The sequence below is a fragment of the Rhea americana genome, unplaced genomic scaffold (genome assembly GCF_003343005.1).
Source record: "Rhea americana isolate MKP2758 unplaced genomic scaffold, rheAme1 scaffold_103, whole genome shotgun sequence".
Taxonomy (NCBI): Eukaryota; Metazoa; Chordata; class Aves; order Rheiformes; family Rheidae; genus Rhea; species Rhea americana.
This window is the reverse complement of record NW_028185073.1, coordinates 3,274,411-3,294,594: the sequence shown is the minus strand read 5'-3', so window position 1 is coordinate 3,294,594 and position 20,184 is coordinate 3,274,411. Positions and strand designations below refer to the sequence as shown.

Genomic DNA, 20,184 nt, shown 5'->3' with positions numbered 1-20,184 from the left:
GAGAAATGTTATTTTCCTTTAAAGTGTTAGAATACATCTTAGTTTCTTTGATATTATAGTTCTTTACAACGAAACACAGAAGACAGGAAATGTCCTTCCAAATACAACAAATTGATTTCTGTAGTTTGTGATTGAGTAGATCTGGTTGTTAGTTCTTGTTAAAACAATTCTGAATTGTTTTGGGAAAATTATTTTCCAGTTTTGTGTAGTTAACAGTACTTGTTTATTTTGTCCTTAACTGAGCTAATGAAGTGTAGATGGCGTGTGGTTGTCCTAGTCGTGATGATTTTCTTTGTATTACTTTGCATTTAAATTTCCTTCAGTATAAAAACATAAGATCAAGGCCTGGATCTGTTTTTGGAAAAAGTAAGTAAAGACAATGCACTGTTCTTCACTGCTATTTCTTAATTAAACAAGGAGGTTGAGTGCCTATTGCATTAAATGCCATTCTGAGAAAATTTGGTAATCTAAGCATAAAGTATAGGATAGCAGGTGAATACAGTTTTTAGTAAGAGAACATAAAGGAAGAATGAGAAAATAGATTGACAAAAATGACCTGCACTTTATAGGGTGCTGGTTGCAATGGTACTGCCAGTGACAGAGCAGCACAGTGAATAATTCGAGAATTTGTCAAATTGCTACTGCTAGCATGCAAAAAAATTTTTTTTTAAAAAGGCTGTTTCTGTGTAAAAATGGTTCCTTACAAATGTTTATTTCTCTGTTCTTTGTTCAGGTATCATGCCAGTGTATCATAACATGTTCGCACTCATGAGTAAAACAGAGAGAATTTGGTATCCCCCAAATCACATCTTCCATGTGGATGAAACAACTAGATTCACTCTACTTTACCGAATAAGGTAATAAAACGCAAATGTAACTCTTTTCCCATTAATGCAAAAGCTATATAGAAAAAAAAAAAAACAGTAAGATACTTGATAGTGTCTCGAAAAAACATATGGGCATATTGTTGGAAAGATCTGTGTAAAAGATACAGATAAAATAATAAAATCGAGTAGGTTTAAATAATGTACTTTTATCTGCTGTCATTCCACAGATTACTGTTTGCCATTTCAGGTTGAAGAAACACACAATAAAAATAAAATAGAAGTAAAAATATATTTTTTTTCTTAATAATCTCTTAAAATTTTTTCTCCATTTGAGCTCCTGTGTGCTTATCTGTTTGGAATTACTGGGAGTTTTGAGATGTAAAATTGTCTCATGTAGTCTGTAGGATGTCTGCAATAGAACTATTTGGGTCTAATCTGATTTTTGAAAGTGGAATTTTAAAGCTCTATTCACAGTTTTTCATACTAAAGGAACTCATTTCTTTGAATTACATAATGTGGTCTGATTATTCCTTTGGTAATTAGCTGCAAATTGAGACCCTGAAAAAGTTTCCTTAGTTTGTACATTTCATTAGTATAGTAATATAAATTTCTAGAAATTGCATAGAACTGTTAATATATTTGTTGGAAAAGACTTTTGGAGGTCATCTGGTCCACCCTTTGTTCAAAACGGAATGTCATTACCACTAGGTCAGGATTTTGTCTACTCAATACTTGAAAGCTGTGAAGATTACACTATTTCTCTGGGCAAGCTGTTTCAATGTTGTTTTAATCTGACATACCCTTATTAACTTCTCCAATGCTGTACATAAAACTCACTGTAAAATCACTTTTTTTTTTTTTTTTTTTAATTTATTTAGTAGTCTAAATATATATGATTTGATCATTTCAAGAACTTTGGTAGATGCAGTAGAAAAAGTTTAAAGATCCCATTGCAAACCATTATATTCAAGTGAGAGCTTGAGTAGAGAGGACTGTTGTGTTTGGTGTTACTGCTATGTGGTTTGCTTAGGTGAAGCATAATCTTGTCCCCTTCCGAATTTTTCAAGGGATGAGATGTCCCATAAATTCTATTCAAAACGACGATTTTTGAGACTCTTGATCCCAGGGTGTGATTTTTTTTCTCCTTTTTTCTCCTGACCAGTCTGTGTAGCCCCATCTCAAAGGAAACTGCAAGACAGTAACACAAGAGTCTCTCTATTCTGATCAATAATAATTACTTTGCAGAGCTGTTAGCTCTTGTTAGTCCAGCTTTTCACCCTATTTAAATGCTGTGCTTCAAGACACTGAAAACTGGATCCAAAGCCTTCTGTTGACTCAGTGGGCTTCATATTGGCCCTCTACACCAGTTGGCACTAACTACAAGTCTGTGAAAGAGAAAATGGGTGGTATTGATAATTAAAGTATTTGTTTATTGATATTTACCTAAATATTTTCTAACAGGTTTTATTTTCCCCACTGGTATTGCAATGGCACAAGCAGAGCATATCGGTATGGCATTCTTCGGGGTGCAGAAAGCCCTGTTCTTGATGATATTGTCATGTCTTACCTATTTGCACAGGTATGATTTTTTCCTCCTACCTCCCCCTAATCTTATTGGTAAAGGTTGTTAATCTTTGCTCCCTTTCACAGCTTTTCATAGTAGCTTTGTAGGCTCTTTTGACTGCTTGAAGCCCACTCTAAATACAAAAATGAAATTCAGAGTCATACTGTATTCCTCGAGAGAGGAAACTCAAATGATTGTTGAAGAGAGATCAGTGACAGACTGTATCTCCTTTCTCGTGCCACTGGCATGTGGACGTCTTTCAGTGCAACTTTCGTTTTGAACTGATAAAATGTGGGACATCAGCTTCTCCATATTGAAGTCCTGTTGGACTTCGACAGTAAAATATTAGGAGCAATGTTACTCAGCCTGATGGTAGCAAGTATCCAATATGAATATGTGCAACTATTTGGAGACAAAAGGTTCAGTCAGAAGAATACAGTCATTTAAAAAATTTTACTGTTAAACAGCAATGCAAAAGTTGTATTTTGATTTCTCATATCCTGCTTTCTCAGTGGCGAGATGATTTTTTGAATGGATGGATACAAATGCCTGTTACTCATGAAACGCAAGAGGAATGCCTTGGGATGGCTGTTCTGGATATGATGAGAGTAGCCAAAGAGAAGGACCAAACCCCACTTGCTATTTACAATTCAGTCAGGTAACTCCATGCTTCAAAACTGTATTACATTTACATGGCACCTGAAACACAATAGCATCTGGGTGGAGTTGTTCGATATCCCCCCTCTACCCCAGTAGAGTGATTCTGTAAATTTACTTGTAGTGTAAACTGCAAATTTAATGGAAGGCCTGTATGATGACTCCTATTCTTCAGGTTTGTGGGTATATGGACAGACAGCAGCTGCTTATGTGGAAAATGATATAAGCAATAATTTGTATTGGCAGAGACCTTTAGAAGTCATCAAATCAAACCCCATGTTCAGATCAGGGCCAATTTCAAAGTTAGATTAAGTTTCTCAGGGCCTTGTCCATTCAAGTTTTGAACATCTCCAAGGACAAAGATGTTTACCATATATCTGAGCAGCTATGTCCTGCATATAATCATTTTCATTGCGGGAGGATTTTTTTCCTTGTCTAATCTGAATCTCTCTTGTTTTGCTATGTGTCYATTGCCTCTTGCCCTTTCATTGTGTGCATCTGAGAATAGCCTGATTCCATCTTCTTTACTATCTTCATCTAACAGGTGGTTGTAATTAAAAGCCCCCTATTTTAGCCAACTTCTTGCCAAATCATGCTCCCCTAGGCCTCCTGTCTAATATAATGTGCTCTAGGCCCTTAACTGKCTTGGATGGCTTTCAGCTAAAATCACTATAGTACTAGGATGACCAAAACCAGATAGAGGAAGTTCATATGTGACTTCACAAGCAAGAAGAGGATGATCAGCTCCTTTTACCTGCTGTCTAGGCTCTTATTAATGCAGTCTCATATATGCTTAGCTTTCATCACCTTAAGAGATGCATTGTGACTCATACTCAACCAGGATCCCCGTGTCTTTTTTGCAAAACTATTTCCCAGTCTGTTGGCCCCTAGCCTGTACTGTTGCATAGGATAATGCTGTCCCAGGTGCAGGACTTCATTTGCTTTGTTGAAATTTCTGTCAGATCATAAAAGGCAGTCAAGTTATTCATGCGTGAATATGGCAAACCCATGTTGTCTATTCCTGATTTTCTTTCATCATGTGCTTGTATATGGCTCTTCCAGGAAGACTTGCTCCATAATCCTCCTTGAGAACTGAGGCTAGGCTGCCTCGCCTGTAGTTCCTCAAATTCTCCTTCTTTCTCTTCCTGAAGAGTATGGTGTAGGAACCTTTCCTGATTGCCATGAGCTTTCAAAGATGAAGGGATATCAGTCTCCCTAATAACATACATATATGTAACACCAGCTTCTTCAGCACTCTCAGAAGCATCCCATCTAATCCTATATACTTGTGTATATCTGTACTATGAGTAGTGTTTCATTCCCATAGACTGTGTCACTAGGCACAGGGATGTAGGTGGCCTGAAAGAAGACCTTTATAGTGAAGTTTCAGATGAAGAAAGAATTGTATACTTTTGCCTTCATCTTCTATTTCATTTCCTAATCAATTTCCACTCCAGTTAAGTTAATTCTGTCTGTGCTTGATAATTAATTCTTCTTGTCTGTCTCTTAATGAAATTTTGCATAAAGGGTTGAATAGGCAAGCAAACTGATCAGCTGGTTGTGAGTGTCAAACAACTTTTTACCCTAGATAGAATATAGATTGTGGTATAGGAAACTTAAATGAGAATCAGCTGGTTTGTATTTTCAACCAGAAAATCTGACTGTCGCTGTCCCTGTTATTTGCCATCCTATTTACCCCTTTCCAGCTTCTATACCAAACAAAGCAATTACCTAATGTTTAACTTGGAGTTTTCTTCTATTGTCTTTCATCAAAACTTCAGTAATGACTGAAACACAAATGTCTGTATTATGGGAAGTGCATCTATGTAATATATGTTGAAATTGAATGAAAAAAAGGAAAAAATGGAAGAAGAGATAGGTGTGTATTTGAAATAATAAAATACAGACTGAAGAAAGGACCTTTGTTATGCTTCGTTTTAAAAAATGTTACATTTAAGGAAGAAAGTATTTACATGTTGACATTTTTAGCACAGAAATGGTTATTTTTTGGTAGATCAGTGGATAAAATTAGATTTTTTTTTTGATGGTTGTATATTCACAGCTACAAAACATTTTTGCCTAAATGTGTTCGAGCAAAAATTCAAGACTACCACATTTTAACACGAAAGAGAATAAGGTACAGGTTCCGCAAATTTATACAACAGTTTGGCCAATGCAAAGCTACCGCCAGAAACTTGAAACTTAAGTATCTTATAAATCTGGAAACCCTTCAGTCTGCCTTCTATTCAGAGGTTTTTGAAGTAAAAGAGCCTGGTGGAGATCCTTCTGGAGAGGAGAGTTTTGCAACCATTGTAATAACTGGAAATGGTGGAATTCAGTGCTCAAGAGGAAAACTTAAGGACTGTGAGACACTGGCAGAACAGGTAATCTCTTTGAATGCAGCTGCCTTATTATTTTAATTTTGCCATTTATCATGTAATAGCGATTTGCTTATGTTAGAAGTTCTTATTGTTAAAATTGACTTCACAGTGATGATAAAATTTCTGTGTAGCTGAGGTTCACATAAATTTGTGTTGTCTTAAACAGGATAGCATTTTAAAATTAGTTTTTAATCAATGTATTACATAAAAGACAATACTTCAACAGTAAATAGTTTAACAAATGAAAAATTCAGGGTTGGACCATTACTATTGTAAAAACTGATTTTAAAAAAGTAAGAGGCCTGGATTCAGGAACTGGTAAAATGCATACTGCCCTCAAACTCCTTGAGATCGGAGTTTTAAGAAGGAAAACAGGATAAAATTGCCTATACATTCTTCCTACTGCAGTTAAACTTCTACCAACATCTGAGCTAACAAATTTAAAATGACTTCTATGACTGCAGGGTCCATATACATTTTGTTCAGGAATTAGAAGCTAAATGTTCAATAACTTGTAGTAATCATATGCAGTTACATCTTTACTTAACAGTTTTGTTTCACTCTGTGTATGATATACCAGCGTGACTATTCATTGGTCAGATTAACCAGAATTTGTTACTTACTCATCAGATAACACTTGAGTGTTGGAATAAAGCAGTCAAGACCAAACTATGAAATAGGTTATATTCTTGCAAAGGTTTATARTAATTTGTAAAAATAGCTTTTTATTGTATTAAAAAAATTGCATTCCTAGTTTTTTAAACTTTTTTTTAATAACAGTTTTAGATCTGTACTAGGTTCAGTTACCTGACCCTTCGTTATATGTCACCCCTTTACCTTTATTAAGTTGCCTGTAAGTGCCAACTGCACTTGCAAGATTTTGCAAGTTGATTTAAGTCATCTGGTGTCTTTATACCGCATTTGTATACATAACTTCATAAATTGTTTTATAAAAATTTTTACATGTTATGCTGTTTGTGCATGACAAAAAAGCCTCTAATAAGAATAGTATTTAAATTGATCTTTTTCACATAGATTTTAAAATTACTTTTCATAGTTCATAAATGTTATCCTCCCCATTTACTGATGAGATGTGAAGGAGGCTGCATATGTTTGCACTAATACAGAAACTGTGTACAAATGATTGGTTATGAAAACTTAGTAATGGAATAAACCTGTCCAGAAGTGTGATCATACCTCCTATTTCATCAAATGTACTGATGAACTTTACTGAAGTATTGAATTGGAACAAGATGTTTACGTTTTGAAGGTAGGAATAACATATTTGGGGTAGGTAGAGGAAAAAAGTGTTATCACAGTTCACGTTTCCAGCAGCCTACTATTAGCAGAGCTTCAGGGACTTCAGTGCATTTGTGCTGATTTATGCTGGCTGATGATCTAGTCTTTAAGACTCGGTACATACTTAGTATATGCTTGCAGAAAAGTTGCAGTCATGTAAACGAGTAGTCTTATGTGAATAAACTATTCACTTTGGAAGAATTATTTTAAATATATAACTCTATCTTTGTATAAAGTTGGTACTTAGCATCTACAATTCTACTGAAAGCAAGAAAAGGAGCCCTTGATCTATATGACTTGATTTTGGTTTTGTTGTGGAAGACTGAAGGAAGTGACATGGAATACCATGTTAGAAAAACACTTTGGATTAGTCATCAAAAGACAGTATGTCTGTTACTTCGCATGTGATTAGTATAGATTCTTCCAGTTACTTAGTCAGTGATGATCATGGCTGGGAGGAGAACCCTCTTTAAGATCCTTTGTTTATTCCTGCTACATATGTCTTTCTAGAACCAGATTTGGCTGCTTGTATCCCTCTGAATGGAGCCATGAAATTTTGTATTGTTAATAGCCTCTCTAAACCTCTCTGATCAGGGTGCTGATAATAAATTCCCAAAGAAAAGCCCCTAAAAAGAGATTATTCAAAATATGACATTCTTTATTCTCACAAAATACCAGTGTACAGATCAATGAAATGCCTAAATCAAAAACCCCTATATGGATATTTCCTTTCACAATTTCTGGATCTTTGTGCCTTTTTTTGTTGATGCACCTAGTGAAGTTTCTACAAACACAAAATCCTTTTCTTTCTTTTAATGACATATTTAAGATTTTTGAGTCCTCTTTGTTGCTAGGCTCAGGTTTTGGAAATGTAAATTTTGTTGCATTAAATCTGGTAACTTCACAATCAACAGCACTACTTCTTCAGGAATTATACTTTCAAATTGACATGTCTCCTTTCGAGCAGTATATTTTGACTTAACCCTTAGTGGTCTGACTGAAGACTGTCAGAGTGAGTGAGTTGAGATGCAGATACAAGGTATTAAAGAAGTACAAAGAATTCTACTTAGATACTACACATGTATTTCTATATAAAGATCAGCATCAATTTTGGGGTTCATTTCTTCTTTTTTGAATTCCCTCCTGTAACGTGGTAGAAATACTAGCTTAGAGTTGTAGGAATTCTAATGCTGCAAGTAAATTTCTAATTGCAATTTTAGTTATAACATCAGCAATATATATTTTCTCCTAGGATTTACAAACATACTGTGATTTTCCTGATATCATTGATGTCAGCATCAAGCAAGCAAGCCAGGAAGGTTCTAGTGAGAGAAGAATTGTCACCATTCACAAGCAAGACAGCAAGAATCTGGTCTGTTGACTTGCAGTTTGTTTAAAAAAAAAGTTGTTTTGAGCAGACTTTGATTGCTGTAATATTTATGGTATTGTATTAATGTATGTATGTTAAGAATGAGATGAAACTGCATTTTAGCTTTTTAAGCACTATATGAGAACAGAGAAGATCATGTGCGTTCCAAGTTGTCTGCATTGACTGAAGCAGAAACAAACAATTGCAGCTGAGCTGAATTTCTTATACACAGATTGGTCCTTTCCTCTGGACGCTTATACCTGACTATGTGATTTTAGGTATCTAGCATACTACTTGTGTGATGACATGAAAAGCTAACTGCCAGTGACCAACATTGAAAAGAGGCTTCAAAATGCTCTGAAGGAGTGATGATGCACAGAAATGGAATATAGGAACAAAATAAATATCAAAGCTTTTACTATTTCAAACACTTTAAAGAAGCACTTTGAAAATTTATTTATACATGCATGTAAAAAGAAACCACACAACTGCTTCAGTCTGAACTCTAGCATTGCAGGTGAATCACCCTTTGCAGATACAACTGCCACATAGTTGTTTCTTCCTTTGTCTTTGAGTGATTTGTGTGGCTTCAGGACTCCCCATCCCAGGCATTTGTGTGACTGGAGAGCTGCTGCCTGTGTTACGGAAAAGTTGTAGATGTGCAGTTTAAGCACTTCTTCATTTCTGTAAGAAAAAAAGCCCCCAAAACATTTCAATGAGAAATAATTAATTTTCTTGTCTTTCAAATGCCACTTTTTTGGGGGAAAAGTCATATAGTTTGCTTTGCTTTGTATTTCATTATATTTCATATATTTCATTTCCTGCAATAATAGTGCAGAATTACAAAGAACTTGAAATTGTTTTCAGAATATCTTATTAAAACATAAGAGTAGCTGGCATATCTGTGATGTGTATATATGATGTTTAGAATGTACAGTTATTTCAGATAAATGGAGGAGGCTTTCTTAACCTTGAACTCTTAAAATTCTCTTTAAAAGTTCTCTGTAGTGGTAGAGTTGGGTACTTCAGTGCCTATACTTCTGAGGAAAAACTCACTTTCTAAAAGCTTATCAAAACCCACTGCTATTATAGAGTAAGTCAGAGTTGAAGTTTGTAGCGCAGCAGCACTTCCTTGCTTTAAAGTGTGGTGGTCCATGCTTTCATGTGGACGCTTTACATGCAACAGTTATTGCTATTTGTAATTTAGTTCAGCTTTTCATATAGCTGGTAGAATCCCCTATAAAAATATACTTGACGCAGTGGCTTAAGGATACATAAATTGTTTAAAATTGCTGGCGTTCCAGATCTGGCATTTGTGTGGGTGAAACAGTTTGAAATATAGTTGTTAGCAGGTCCTCTTTTAAAAAGGAATGTGAAGACTCCATACAAGTTCTTGTCTCTTGATCAAGAGCACCAGCTTTTTTGTTTGTTGGTTTGGAAAAGAAGGTTGCCTTGGAATCATGTTCAGCCACTAAGGGTGTCTCCAAAGTCCTGTGTGAGTTTTTAGAGCACATACTGAAGCCTGTTCTGTTTGGCTACATTACTGAATGAAATCTAGTGTGACTTTGTAAATGATGCAGTACCACTTCTCAGTTAAAGTAAGGGCAGTCTTTAATGCTCTAACACAACTATCAAAAGTTTTAAAAAACAAACAGAAAAAAAACCTAACCATAGATAGCTAACAGAATATAGTCTGATTTTTACATCGTTGACTGTAATGAATATGATGTTACAGATGGATTTAATCTTGCCCCGCTTTGACTGTTCAAAGCATTCTACATAGACCTTTAAACACCTTGCTTTTCTTTGACCTCATCATCAGCCACCCAGCTGCCCTTTGTTGCACCTCTTTTGTTGTTCAGTAGGCAAAGATCTCTCTATAACCCAGCTCAGGAGGCCAGTTTTTGCTGTCTGTTCATTGAATTTGCAGTCAAGTACTTTTCTACAGGTTTTTCTTTGCTAATTGAGGAGAGTCCCATGAATCTTTGATAAGCAGAGTCTTTCCTGTAGGAAATTTGATTTTGGCTGTGATGCCATTGTAAGAGCTGTTTGTCATGCTAAACAGTATCAGTTCAGTTTTTCCCTTTCAACTATTTCCTCTTGTTTGCATCCCTCTGCTATTTCATATGTTTAGACTGCTTTCTACAGCACATTTGTTTATTTTGTGCTTCATTTTGACATTGAAGGTTGCTACCAACTTTTGTGCACCTGCGAGTTAAACTATACAAACAGTAATAAAAAACAGTCTGAGTATATTTCGTGTATGCTTATATTTATATGTTTTATGCTATTGCCATATCCAAGAATTTTGTATTGCCTATTACAAATTGAATAATCTCTCTCTCTTTCTGTCTTTGTTCTCTGTCTAAATTCAACAGGAGGCTGAATTTCAGTCATTAAGAGAAGCACTCTCCTTTGTATCATTAATTGATGGATATTACAGATTAACTGCAGATGCCCACCATTATCTCTGTAAAGAAGTAGCACCACCATCAGTGCTTGAAAATATCCAAAGCAACTGCCATGGGCCAATTTTGTAAGCTATTTTCTAGTAGCATAACTAGGTGCTTTTGCTTTTGAAAGATGAGCTTTAGCCAACTGTGAACCATGCTGGACATCTTGAAGTAAATTTGTTACATATATGCTACATATATGTTACATATACAAAATGCTTCAGATTTTTTCCTTTAATTTTTTTTTCTTTGCAAAATACGGTGTCTTCTTGAAGTATTATGAAAAATAAAATGAAATATTCTGATTTTCTTCCTTTAGAATTCCCTTTTTCTCCAACTAAGGCAGTAAAGACATGATGCTGAATTTACAAAATTAGTTATTACCATGGCAACAATGTATTATGGAATAAACAAGGAATCTCATGTTTTCACTGCAGCCTCCAGCAGAAATAGTATCTGAGTTGCAAAGAGTAAAAGGCAAATTAGCACTGGCTTCAGTATTTGAGCAAGGAATACAAGAAACTGCTGGCTACATAAACTGGATGTTCTATTTGTTTTTAATGCTGGTTGTTTCTTTATTTTCTCCAGTTTTTAGAGAGAGAATTTGGTGCCTGTATTGATTTTTTTTCAACAGTTGATATAGTATTTTTTATTGTTTACAGAAGGATGAATGCTGAGTTTAGCYGTGCTTTAATAAGGCAGAATAAAATGGCTGTTTTCTTCAGCATGTGGAAAGCTTGGGTATCCTGATATATGCAGGAAAGTCRCCCTGTGTTGCATAAAACTAACACAATCCTACTCTGTAGATCTTTTTGGAAATTTCCCAGGGACAGAAAGAGGAGAGGTGCTAAAATCCTCAGAAGAGATGAAGTAGGAGGAGGATGGTAGCAGATAAAACTTTAATTACGTTTTTTGTGTCTGGCAGACCTTGACTATTGCCATATTTTGACCTTTTTTTAGGGCTACTGAGAAGGATATGCAAGGGGTTTAAATATTTCCAAACCATTTTATTCCTTCTTAGTGGAGCTAAACTGAAATAGTCAGGGAAAATTATASTAATGTGTATGAGGCAGCTTTTATTACAGTTTCATCCATGATGAAAGTTGAAAGTCATATCTTAAGCCTAGAGAAATATATTTCCTTTAGACTTTAAGGTTTCTCATGAAGTGAGTAATTGTGATGTTTTCAGTAGTAAGAATTTTTAATATGTTTCTCTCTGTATAAGCAACCACTTTGAATATTGTAAAATAAAGGGACCAAAAAGTTGGCTTAAGTGAAATTCTAAAGAACTGAGAACTTTGTCATCAGCACATTAGACATCTGAGTGTTTGTTAGTGTTTGCTAGTCTGTGATGTTGTTAGTTTTCGAAATTATGTAGTATTAAACATTTTTTTCTTTTTATTATAGCATGGACTTTGCTATTAGTAAACTGAAGAAAGCAGGTAATCAGACTGGCTTCTATGTTCTTCGTTGCAGTCCTAAAGATTTTAAAAAGTATTTCCTCACCTTTGCTATAGAGGTTGGTATTCTGCCTTTAATATTATCTGTGTACTCTTTATTGCATTATAATAGTAAGCAGAAGCTATGCTGCAAATTGTTCTGAGTTTTCTCTTCAGAATCTTTGATTCTATAGTTACTTGCATCAAGTTGATGATTTTTGTTGAACGTGCAAGAAGCATATTATGGTCTCTACCATTTGTGACTGCTGACCGTCACAAGGGAATTGGCAGGGAGAGAGCTTGAGAGTTCTGGAAGGGGTGCAGTGATCCTTAGAGACAAAGTAGTTTTTGGTGGTGATAGCTTTTTAGTTTTTGTTGTTGTTTATTCTTTTCCTAACAGATTAGGGCTTGATTAGACTAGATATATAGTTAACTCTGATCTGTCAGTTCTCTGCAGGTCCTCCTTAGTTTGGGGAGGGTTTCTGGGGGTATTTTTGTTTGTTTTTTGCCTTTTCCGTCACAGTGCTGGACATTGTATGGCAAACATTGTATGGCAGCAGTTATATCAACACAGATCTGTTGGACATACGATGTCACCTAGAATGGAAACCACATTTGAAATGCCTGCAATTTTTATGCTACTAAAGAGACAGATGTACTTCTGCTCTGTGCAATATTGCTGTTATATAATTACATGGTTTTGTTTTCCTAATTAGCAGGGCTTTGGGAGCTCATAAGTAGGGGAGGTAATATGTAGGTTTTCTTGGTGGTTTGCAGCAAGCTAGCAAACTTACTAAATATTATCAGAGACGCACATTTCTGAAAACAACAAAAAAAGTTGCTGTCTGGATGAAGAAGTAATCAATCATTTTGAGTTCAGTTACATTTTAAATGTATGTCCTGTCAGTAAAGTTTACCTGAAAGGGATTTTTTTTTAATTTTTGTTTGTTTATTTATTTATTTATTTATTTATTAGACTAAGAGATCATTGAGTTTCAAAAGTCTGAGTGTCCAGACCAAGCTAAGTCTGCCATTAATTGACCTTGCCAGTTTTTTTCTCATTCTGATTATTTCTGGGCAAGCAATTAAAAGGCTTTTGAGATTCAGAACTTGTTGGAACGTTTTCCACATTGTTAATATGAAGGCACATAGAAGCAGTGTTAAGAGATCCTCTTGTTTAGAAAAGGCTGGTGCGATCTTTTCGAGATTCATCATAAAAACAAAAAATAGTTCTGTGCATAATGAGAATCTGTGCTAGAAACAAGGTGCTTAAAACTGCACTGTAGACAACAGGAAAATAGAAACACAGCTGAGATCTCCAAATGCTTGTGAGAAGAGTTTATCCTCATCAGTGCCATTTCTAACAGGCATTCAATTTGAGCATTTGGGTTATTACTTCCAGCAAAATTTTATTTTAACATTATTATTATTTTTTAGGATGAAACAACTTTTCTTACTAGTTTGCAAGATAGATCTGTTCTCTACTTTGAAGTCTCCATGGTTGGAGATTTCGTAATGTTTGTTTTTCTTAATATTAGCACACTAATTCCTTTGGGAATAGTATCTCACAATCAGTATTACATAGTGAGATCAAGACAACAAATTAGGGTAATATCCTATTGAYGGATTTTCTCTTTAATTAGTATAGTGCTCTATATTCAAAAAAGGTTTTTAAATAATAAATATCTTCTAAATAGTAAATATTTCTTTTTAATGAAAAATCTGCAGCGTGAAAATGCCACGGATTATAAGCACTGCTTAATTACAAAAAATGAGAACGGAGAGTATAATCTTAGTGGAACCAAAAGAAGTTTTGGTAATCTTAAGGATCTGTTGACCTGTTACCAGACAGAAACTGTCCGTTCAGACAGCATAATTTTCCAGTTTATCAAATGCTGTCCTCCAAAACCAAAAGGTAAGAGATGGTAACTTATTTCTAAACATGTATGTCAAAGTTTTAGCTTGAGGATTTAAAAATGCAAAAATAGATTAACTGACTTCCAGGGAGGTAGATTAATATGTTTGTGTGGGCTTTTGTTTGGTTGGTTGGGTTTTTTTGCACTTACCTGTTTGTTCATCTTCATCGTAGAGTTTTCAGTCCTAGTGGTTGCCGTATCTTAACTTGGTTAGGAGATGATCTTCCGGAATTAACTGTGTTAACTGTAACAGTTTTGTATTTGAAGTAAAACTGTTTTCTTAATTGCAGTGGATTGTGTGCAGCAGCATTTCTTCTTCAGCCAAGTGTTGCTGTGTCTTGAAAAGGACACAGCTACTAAATATTATCACTTCTCACTGGATAGTTTCATAAGCAACGGAACAAACAATACCTGATTTTCAGTTTGCTTGACATCTTGACTGAACTATGCCAAGGCTATAATGTGATTTCAACCTTTATTTAACAGTGAAAAGCATACATGAAATGGAATGCCTGGTGGAGAAGAGGATTTTCTGAAATCTCACCAGACTTGAATTTATATTAAAGATTTTTCCTAGATATTCATGCTTTCTCTTTTATGCATTCTAATAATGAATGTGTGCCCTCTTTTTTTTACAGTGAGCATTAGTAGGTGTCTCTCTTTGCCTCTTCCCCTCTTTGCCTCTTTCCCCTCTCTCTTTGAGTCTGTATTTAAACAGAAACGCAAGAGCACAAAATATTTGATACATGTCTTTATCTCTTTCAAATTTGATTGAAATTAGCCAGTGTATTCAAAAGTTTAGAAGAGAATTGACAAGTAAATGTACATGTGCATGTTACAGAGAAAAATTGCAAAATCTTATTTCCATAGAACTCAAACAATAATATATGTACATCTGAATTATGAAGTACTGGATAAGTATAATCATGTATGCATGCACACATTTACCTACAAATGTGTACCTGTCAGCTTTGGTTTCACTAGCAGATTTGCTTCACTCCCCAGCGAGAGTTTTTTCAAGATCACTTGAAGAATAATTATTCTGGTAAATATGAGGCAATGAGGATCTCTAAAGTGCTGCCAGAGGCAAAAATACTTACAAGTTCTAGAGAGGCATAGAGGTGCAAGTGTCTGTGTTAGAAAGACTTCATAATATAAAGTAAGAAGGTAATTTACATACTCTTTTTCCACCCCAATTGTTATCCAAAATACAGCAGAAGTTAAGATGTGGAAGGAGGATGGGGTATTTTCAGAATGTGCTTGTCAAAAATAGTAAAAATAGCTGATGAACTTGAATCATAGAATCATAGAATTGGTAAGGTTGGAAGGGACCTCTGGAGATCATCTAGTCCAACCCTCAAACGAGTGGCCCGTACGGAGATTGAACCTGCGACCTTGGCGTTATTAGCACTATGCTCTAACTAACTGAGCTAAAGCTAACCCYCCAATCTTTTTTGCTGATTAAAAGAATAAAGATTTTGAATTTGTTTAATAGATCTTTGAAATATTGTGTGACCTTTTGAATGAATTTCTCTTGGTATGATAGCCTCTTTTCTTTCTCATTAATAATTCCGTTGAAATAATATTGTTAATAGTTTTATATTTTGCAGCTTTATTTTCTTTTTTTCTCCCTACTCTATTTTCTTCACAGATAAATCAAATCTCTTAGTTTTCAGAAGCAATAGTGTTTCTGATGTACCTTCATCACCTACGCTACAGAGACACAATAATGTCAACCAGATGGTCTTTCACAAAATCCGGAATGAGGACTTGATATTTGTAAGACCTTTAATTGCATTGTCCACTGCAAGTGATTGATTTTATACATACTAATTTATAAAAACACAGTATATACTTAAAATACTCTTATCTGAAGTAAGGAATTTTGCTGTAATCTTTCTTTAGGCCTTAGACTTGTGGGGGGGAAGAATATTTAGAACCTTCCTATAATACAGATAGTCTTTTTCCCCCCTCTTACTAAAAATGTCCTTCTGACTGCAATAGCAATTGTTTTCTCTGTGCCTACAGATGTCTAAATATCTCTCAGTAATAATAGCTCCCTGCTGTCTAGCTGTTGCAGCAGTTCATTCTCTGAGATCCACAAGAAGTCAAGCAAAAGTTCTGTGCTTTCTAATGTAGTTGTTTCTCAATCCTGTCAGTCTGACTCAAGATGTGTGTTAACTGTGAAATTTAGCATATACTTGTTTAGGTGAAAGTTTGAGATTTTTCCTAGGCCAGGCAGAGATTTCTGATTTTTCTGTCTTTTAGGAAGAAAGTCTTGGACAGGGCACATTTACTAAGATTTTCAAAGGTATAAGAAAAGAAGTGGGAGACTATGGACAGCTCCATCAGACTGAAGTTCTTTTAAAGGTTCTGGATAAAGTACACAGAAACTACTCTGAGGTTGGTATGATTGTTGATATGATATATGGAACAATTTTTTCTTACAGTGAACAACTTGGAGTATTTGTTATATAGTAGAGGACTGTTCAAAACTGAGTTTATTCTTGGCCTCATGACACTGAGAGGATAGATTTGGAACTGGCTCTGGGAAGCACACTTACATACTCTATCTTATCTCCCCCCGATCCTTTAGGGATTTTTGAGCTGTCCACTGAGAGACCATGCAGGCAGCACAAGAGAGAGTTTGGCCACAGACCTCTCTGTTATATACAAATGAAGTACCAACATTTCCAGTTACTTTTTTTTCTGTTGCCTTTTTGCCATTTTTTTGTAATCATATTAATTTTTCAATGAAATAAACATTTAAAATTAAGTCATAAATATCGGAAGTGTGTATATATGATAAACACTTCCTATATGTACAATCATCCATACTCTATTAGGCCTTTAAGTGCTTGAGTGAAGCTGTGAGCAAACAAGACAGACCTTCTGCAGAGACCAAACCACTGTTAGCACAACTGAACCTAAGCTTATGTATGTGAAAATTTAAGTTTTAAAAAGTTAACAGAATATCGTATTTTTTAATGTATTATGTAGCTTTATATGGCTATTTATTATCTATTTTGATTATATTTTTGTATTACATTCCTATATATCCTAGAAGCCTTTTCAGCGAACAAAGAGAACCAATCTATTGTTTAGCAAATTTTTCAACTATGAAAAAAAAAATACTAAAGCATTAGCAAAAAAGAAAGACATTCTGATAGCTAATATTTGCAAGCTATGAGGGCATGCACTTTGGACATTTTAATAACGCAATAAAGAGCACCTAGCATTTTTAATTTTAATTCAATGAGTAATGTACTTATATTCTAAAGTTAAGTGAAAATCTGTTGACCCCAAGAATAAAGAAATGTAAATACAATTGATTAGAAGAAAATTACCTAATTTTGACTTTGAGTAGGGGAGTGATCTGTACAAAAGACATAGTTGGACAGGCCACTGAAAAGGATCGTGAGCAACTAAAGTAATAAAAGCATCTGAAACTTTACTGACAAGGGGAGGTAAGGTCTACGGTATTGGATGAGTGATATAGTACTTCTCGTCTTCAACGTAATAGTTTTGTGTAAAGGAATAAATTGGGAACTCTTCGGAATGCATTTGAGTATGCATTCTCAGTTAATTTTAAAAAAAGTTTTATGCACAAACAAGGAATATAGTTTGTATTACACAGGAGGTTTGCAATGAGATGCAAATTGAAATAGTTTTAAAAAATGAACATTTTGTTAGAGATCATTAATGTATTTTGGGTTTGTCTTCATTCCTATTTCTCTCTCTCTCTCTCTCTCTCTCTCTCTCCTTCTCCTTCCTCAAAGTCCTTCTTTGAGGCAGCAAGTATGATGAGCCAGCTTTCTTACAAGCATTTAGTATTAAATTATGGAGTCTGTGTTTGTGGAGAAGAAAGTAAGTAGAATTTATGTATACCAATTTTGTACAGCTGTAATTAGTTTGTGCTCGGTTCCTTGTAAAAGAAGAAAAAAATAAACACCACAGCTGCTGGAAACTTATGCTACTGGAAAGGGAATATTTATTAAGTCTTAGTGTCTGAAACCAAATTGAAATAACTATGGTAGCAGAGAAAATGTGGAAAACTTATGTAAATGTGAGTGTGAGTAGTAACTTTTGCAAATGTTTCACTGTCATATCTGTTTCATCTGAAAATCTTGTTAACGGAAAGTTTTGCAAAGCTTGTGAAATTAGCATTTGATACCCCAGAAAATTTTCCCCTCTACATTTTTGTTAACTGTGGTCAACTAAAAATAGAAGTGGTTGGCTGCCGAAGAAAATCACCGTTTGTGGTGATCAGAAACATTTAACTCCTGCCCAATACCTGTGCACGTGTCGACTTTGTGAGAAAAAATGTAATTGTGGGAAGTTTGACTTAGAGATACAGTTCTAAAAACATGATGGCTGATTATTTCAATACAATCTTTGCAAACATAAACTCAGTCATTGCATTATCTTCAGAAGTAGGGTGCATTTATAACATCTTAAAATGAAATTTTAATTTTGAACAGTTGATCCGGTCTTCCATGTATACTATCTTCAAATATACACTAGTGGAGCTTACTCTGGCAGCTTTTCTCTTCTTGAACTGTTTGGTATCAGGGCCAGTTTGTGCAAAAGACRTATTTTCATCACAAAATGAATCATTTTACCATAACTGTGTATATGTTACGTTAAGACATGCTCTGCATTCAGATAGAGGGAATCTGCACTTTTTTTCCATGATAGCTGGAGGGAACTTTTTCTGTATCAAGAGTTGCTTCCATTAGGAGGTTGGAAAAGACAGAGCCATAATTGGTTGAGAACTTGTCATAYGAGTTTCTTTGTAAATACACCCACAAGTTGGTTTTCCTAGTTTATTCATGATACTATAAGCATATCCATTCTAAGAACTCTATATAAAAATTCCTATTAGATATGCAATGTATTTTTTAAAAAGTTATCTGAGGATGGATACAGTTACTTATTTCTCCTTCAGAGCATGGTTGCCTGCCATAATCTATTTTATTTCTGAAGACGAAGGAGGTTTATTAAATCTATGGTTTAGTAAAAGGCAGTTACCAAGAAATACCAAGAGTGGCTGTTTGACTTGCTGTAGTTTATATAGTTTATGTACAGATTTAATGAAAATTGCTTCACATAGTTGTAAAAATGTCTATTAGTTATAAAATTAATCTAAAAATATTTTATAACTAAATGTAATTCCAATAGTTTTCAGTGTTTTTAGAGTGTAAATGAGTAGTATTATAGCGTGAATGTCTTGCAACTGAAGACAAAAATTTGGTCGTATGATTTGAAAATGTGTTTTGAAGCTGACAGACACAGCATTTTGAAATGGATCTTGTTTCTTGGGTTATTCACTGTGTGACTACATGGAGGCATATGTCATCAATATATAAAAGTTTTCAGTGCTATGCAAGATAAACTCTTACCAGCCCGTTTKCAAGAGAAACATCTCTTGTTTCAGCAAATTATGCTATTTTTCAGTCGAAGTACAGACTGTAAGCAAGTAAGAAGTGAACAGCTGGAAATTGATTTATTATACCTATTACACTGATATTGCTGTACACAACAATGCTTATTACAAACTCATTTATTTCACTTTTAGCATGAGGGTGGAAGGGTGCTAAGTAGATTTGTTAAGGATTAGCCTATTTTGTGAAAGAAAGACTATTGAAAATATGTTTTTAGAAATGACTTTGTGTTTTGGAAGAAAATATGCGAACTTTTATGCCTTGAAGAAGTGTAAAGAACTTGGAATATTTGTGACAATATTCAGATGTGATATAGCTTTGAATTTGTAAGTGGCTGACAGAAAAGCACAAAGAAAGAAAAGTACAATACTAGAGTATGGTATCTGCCCTGAAATTCCATTTATTTTTGTTGTTTTTAATTGTTTCTCTCTCAACATTTTAAATCAGATATCCTCGTACAGGAATATGTAAAATTTGGATCCTTGGACACATATTTGAAAAAGAATAAAAATGCTATCACTATCTTGTGGAAGTTGGAAGTAGCTAAACAGTTGGCATTAGCCATGCATTTTCTGGTAGGTGATTTATTCTTCTATTCTGTTAATGACTGGATTCAAATGTTTCAGGCTGGATTCAAGATTTTCATGCTTACACAACTAGAATAACTGGTTGCTTACCATTTTTCTTGAATTCGGGTGGGATATTTAAAAATAGGGTGGGCATACACCAGGTAAGGTTAGTGGATAGCCAAGGGCAGGCCATTGTACCTTACACAATGGGTGCACTTTGCACTTGAATTTTTCCGTTGTCTTTCAATGCTTTGTTTATTGTGAAG

General features: G+C 34.7%; 1 protein-coding gene across 1 annotated transcript in view; it reads left to right on the top strand.

Annotated features, from left to right (window-relative positions):
* Window positions 1–257: 257 nt before the first annotated feature.
* JAK2 (Janus kinase 2) overlaps window positions 258–20,184 on the top strand; it is a 39,460-nt gene continuing 19,533 nt past the window's right edge. The window contains exons 1-13 of the mRNA XM_085307331.1: window positions 258–366; window positions 734–857; window positions 2,289–2,406; window positions 2,904–3,049; window positions 5,111–5,432; window positions 7,981–8,100; window positions 10,476–10,633; window positions 11,958–12,069; window positions 13,718–13,904; window positions 15,557–15,684; window positions 16,174–16,308; window positions 17,685–17,772; window positions 19,797–19,924. Coding sequence (XP_085163457.1) covers window positions 258–366; window positions 734–857; window positions 2,289–2,406; window positions 2,904–3,049; window positions 5,111–5,432; window positions 7,981–8,100; window positions 10,476–10,633; window positions 11,958–12,069; window positions 13,718–13,904; window positions 15,557–15,684; window positions 16,174–16,308; window positions 17,685–17,772; window positions 19,797–19,924 — 1,875 coding nt within the window. The remainder of the gene's footprint in view (window positions 367–733; window positions 858–2,288; window positions 2,407–2,903; window positions 3,050–5,110; window positions 5,433–7,980; window positions 8,101–10,475; window positions 10,634–11,957; window positions 12,070–13,717; window positions 13,905–15,556; window positions 15,685–16,173; window positions 16,309–17,684; window positions 17,773–19,796; window positions 19,925–20,184) is intronic.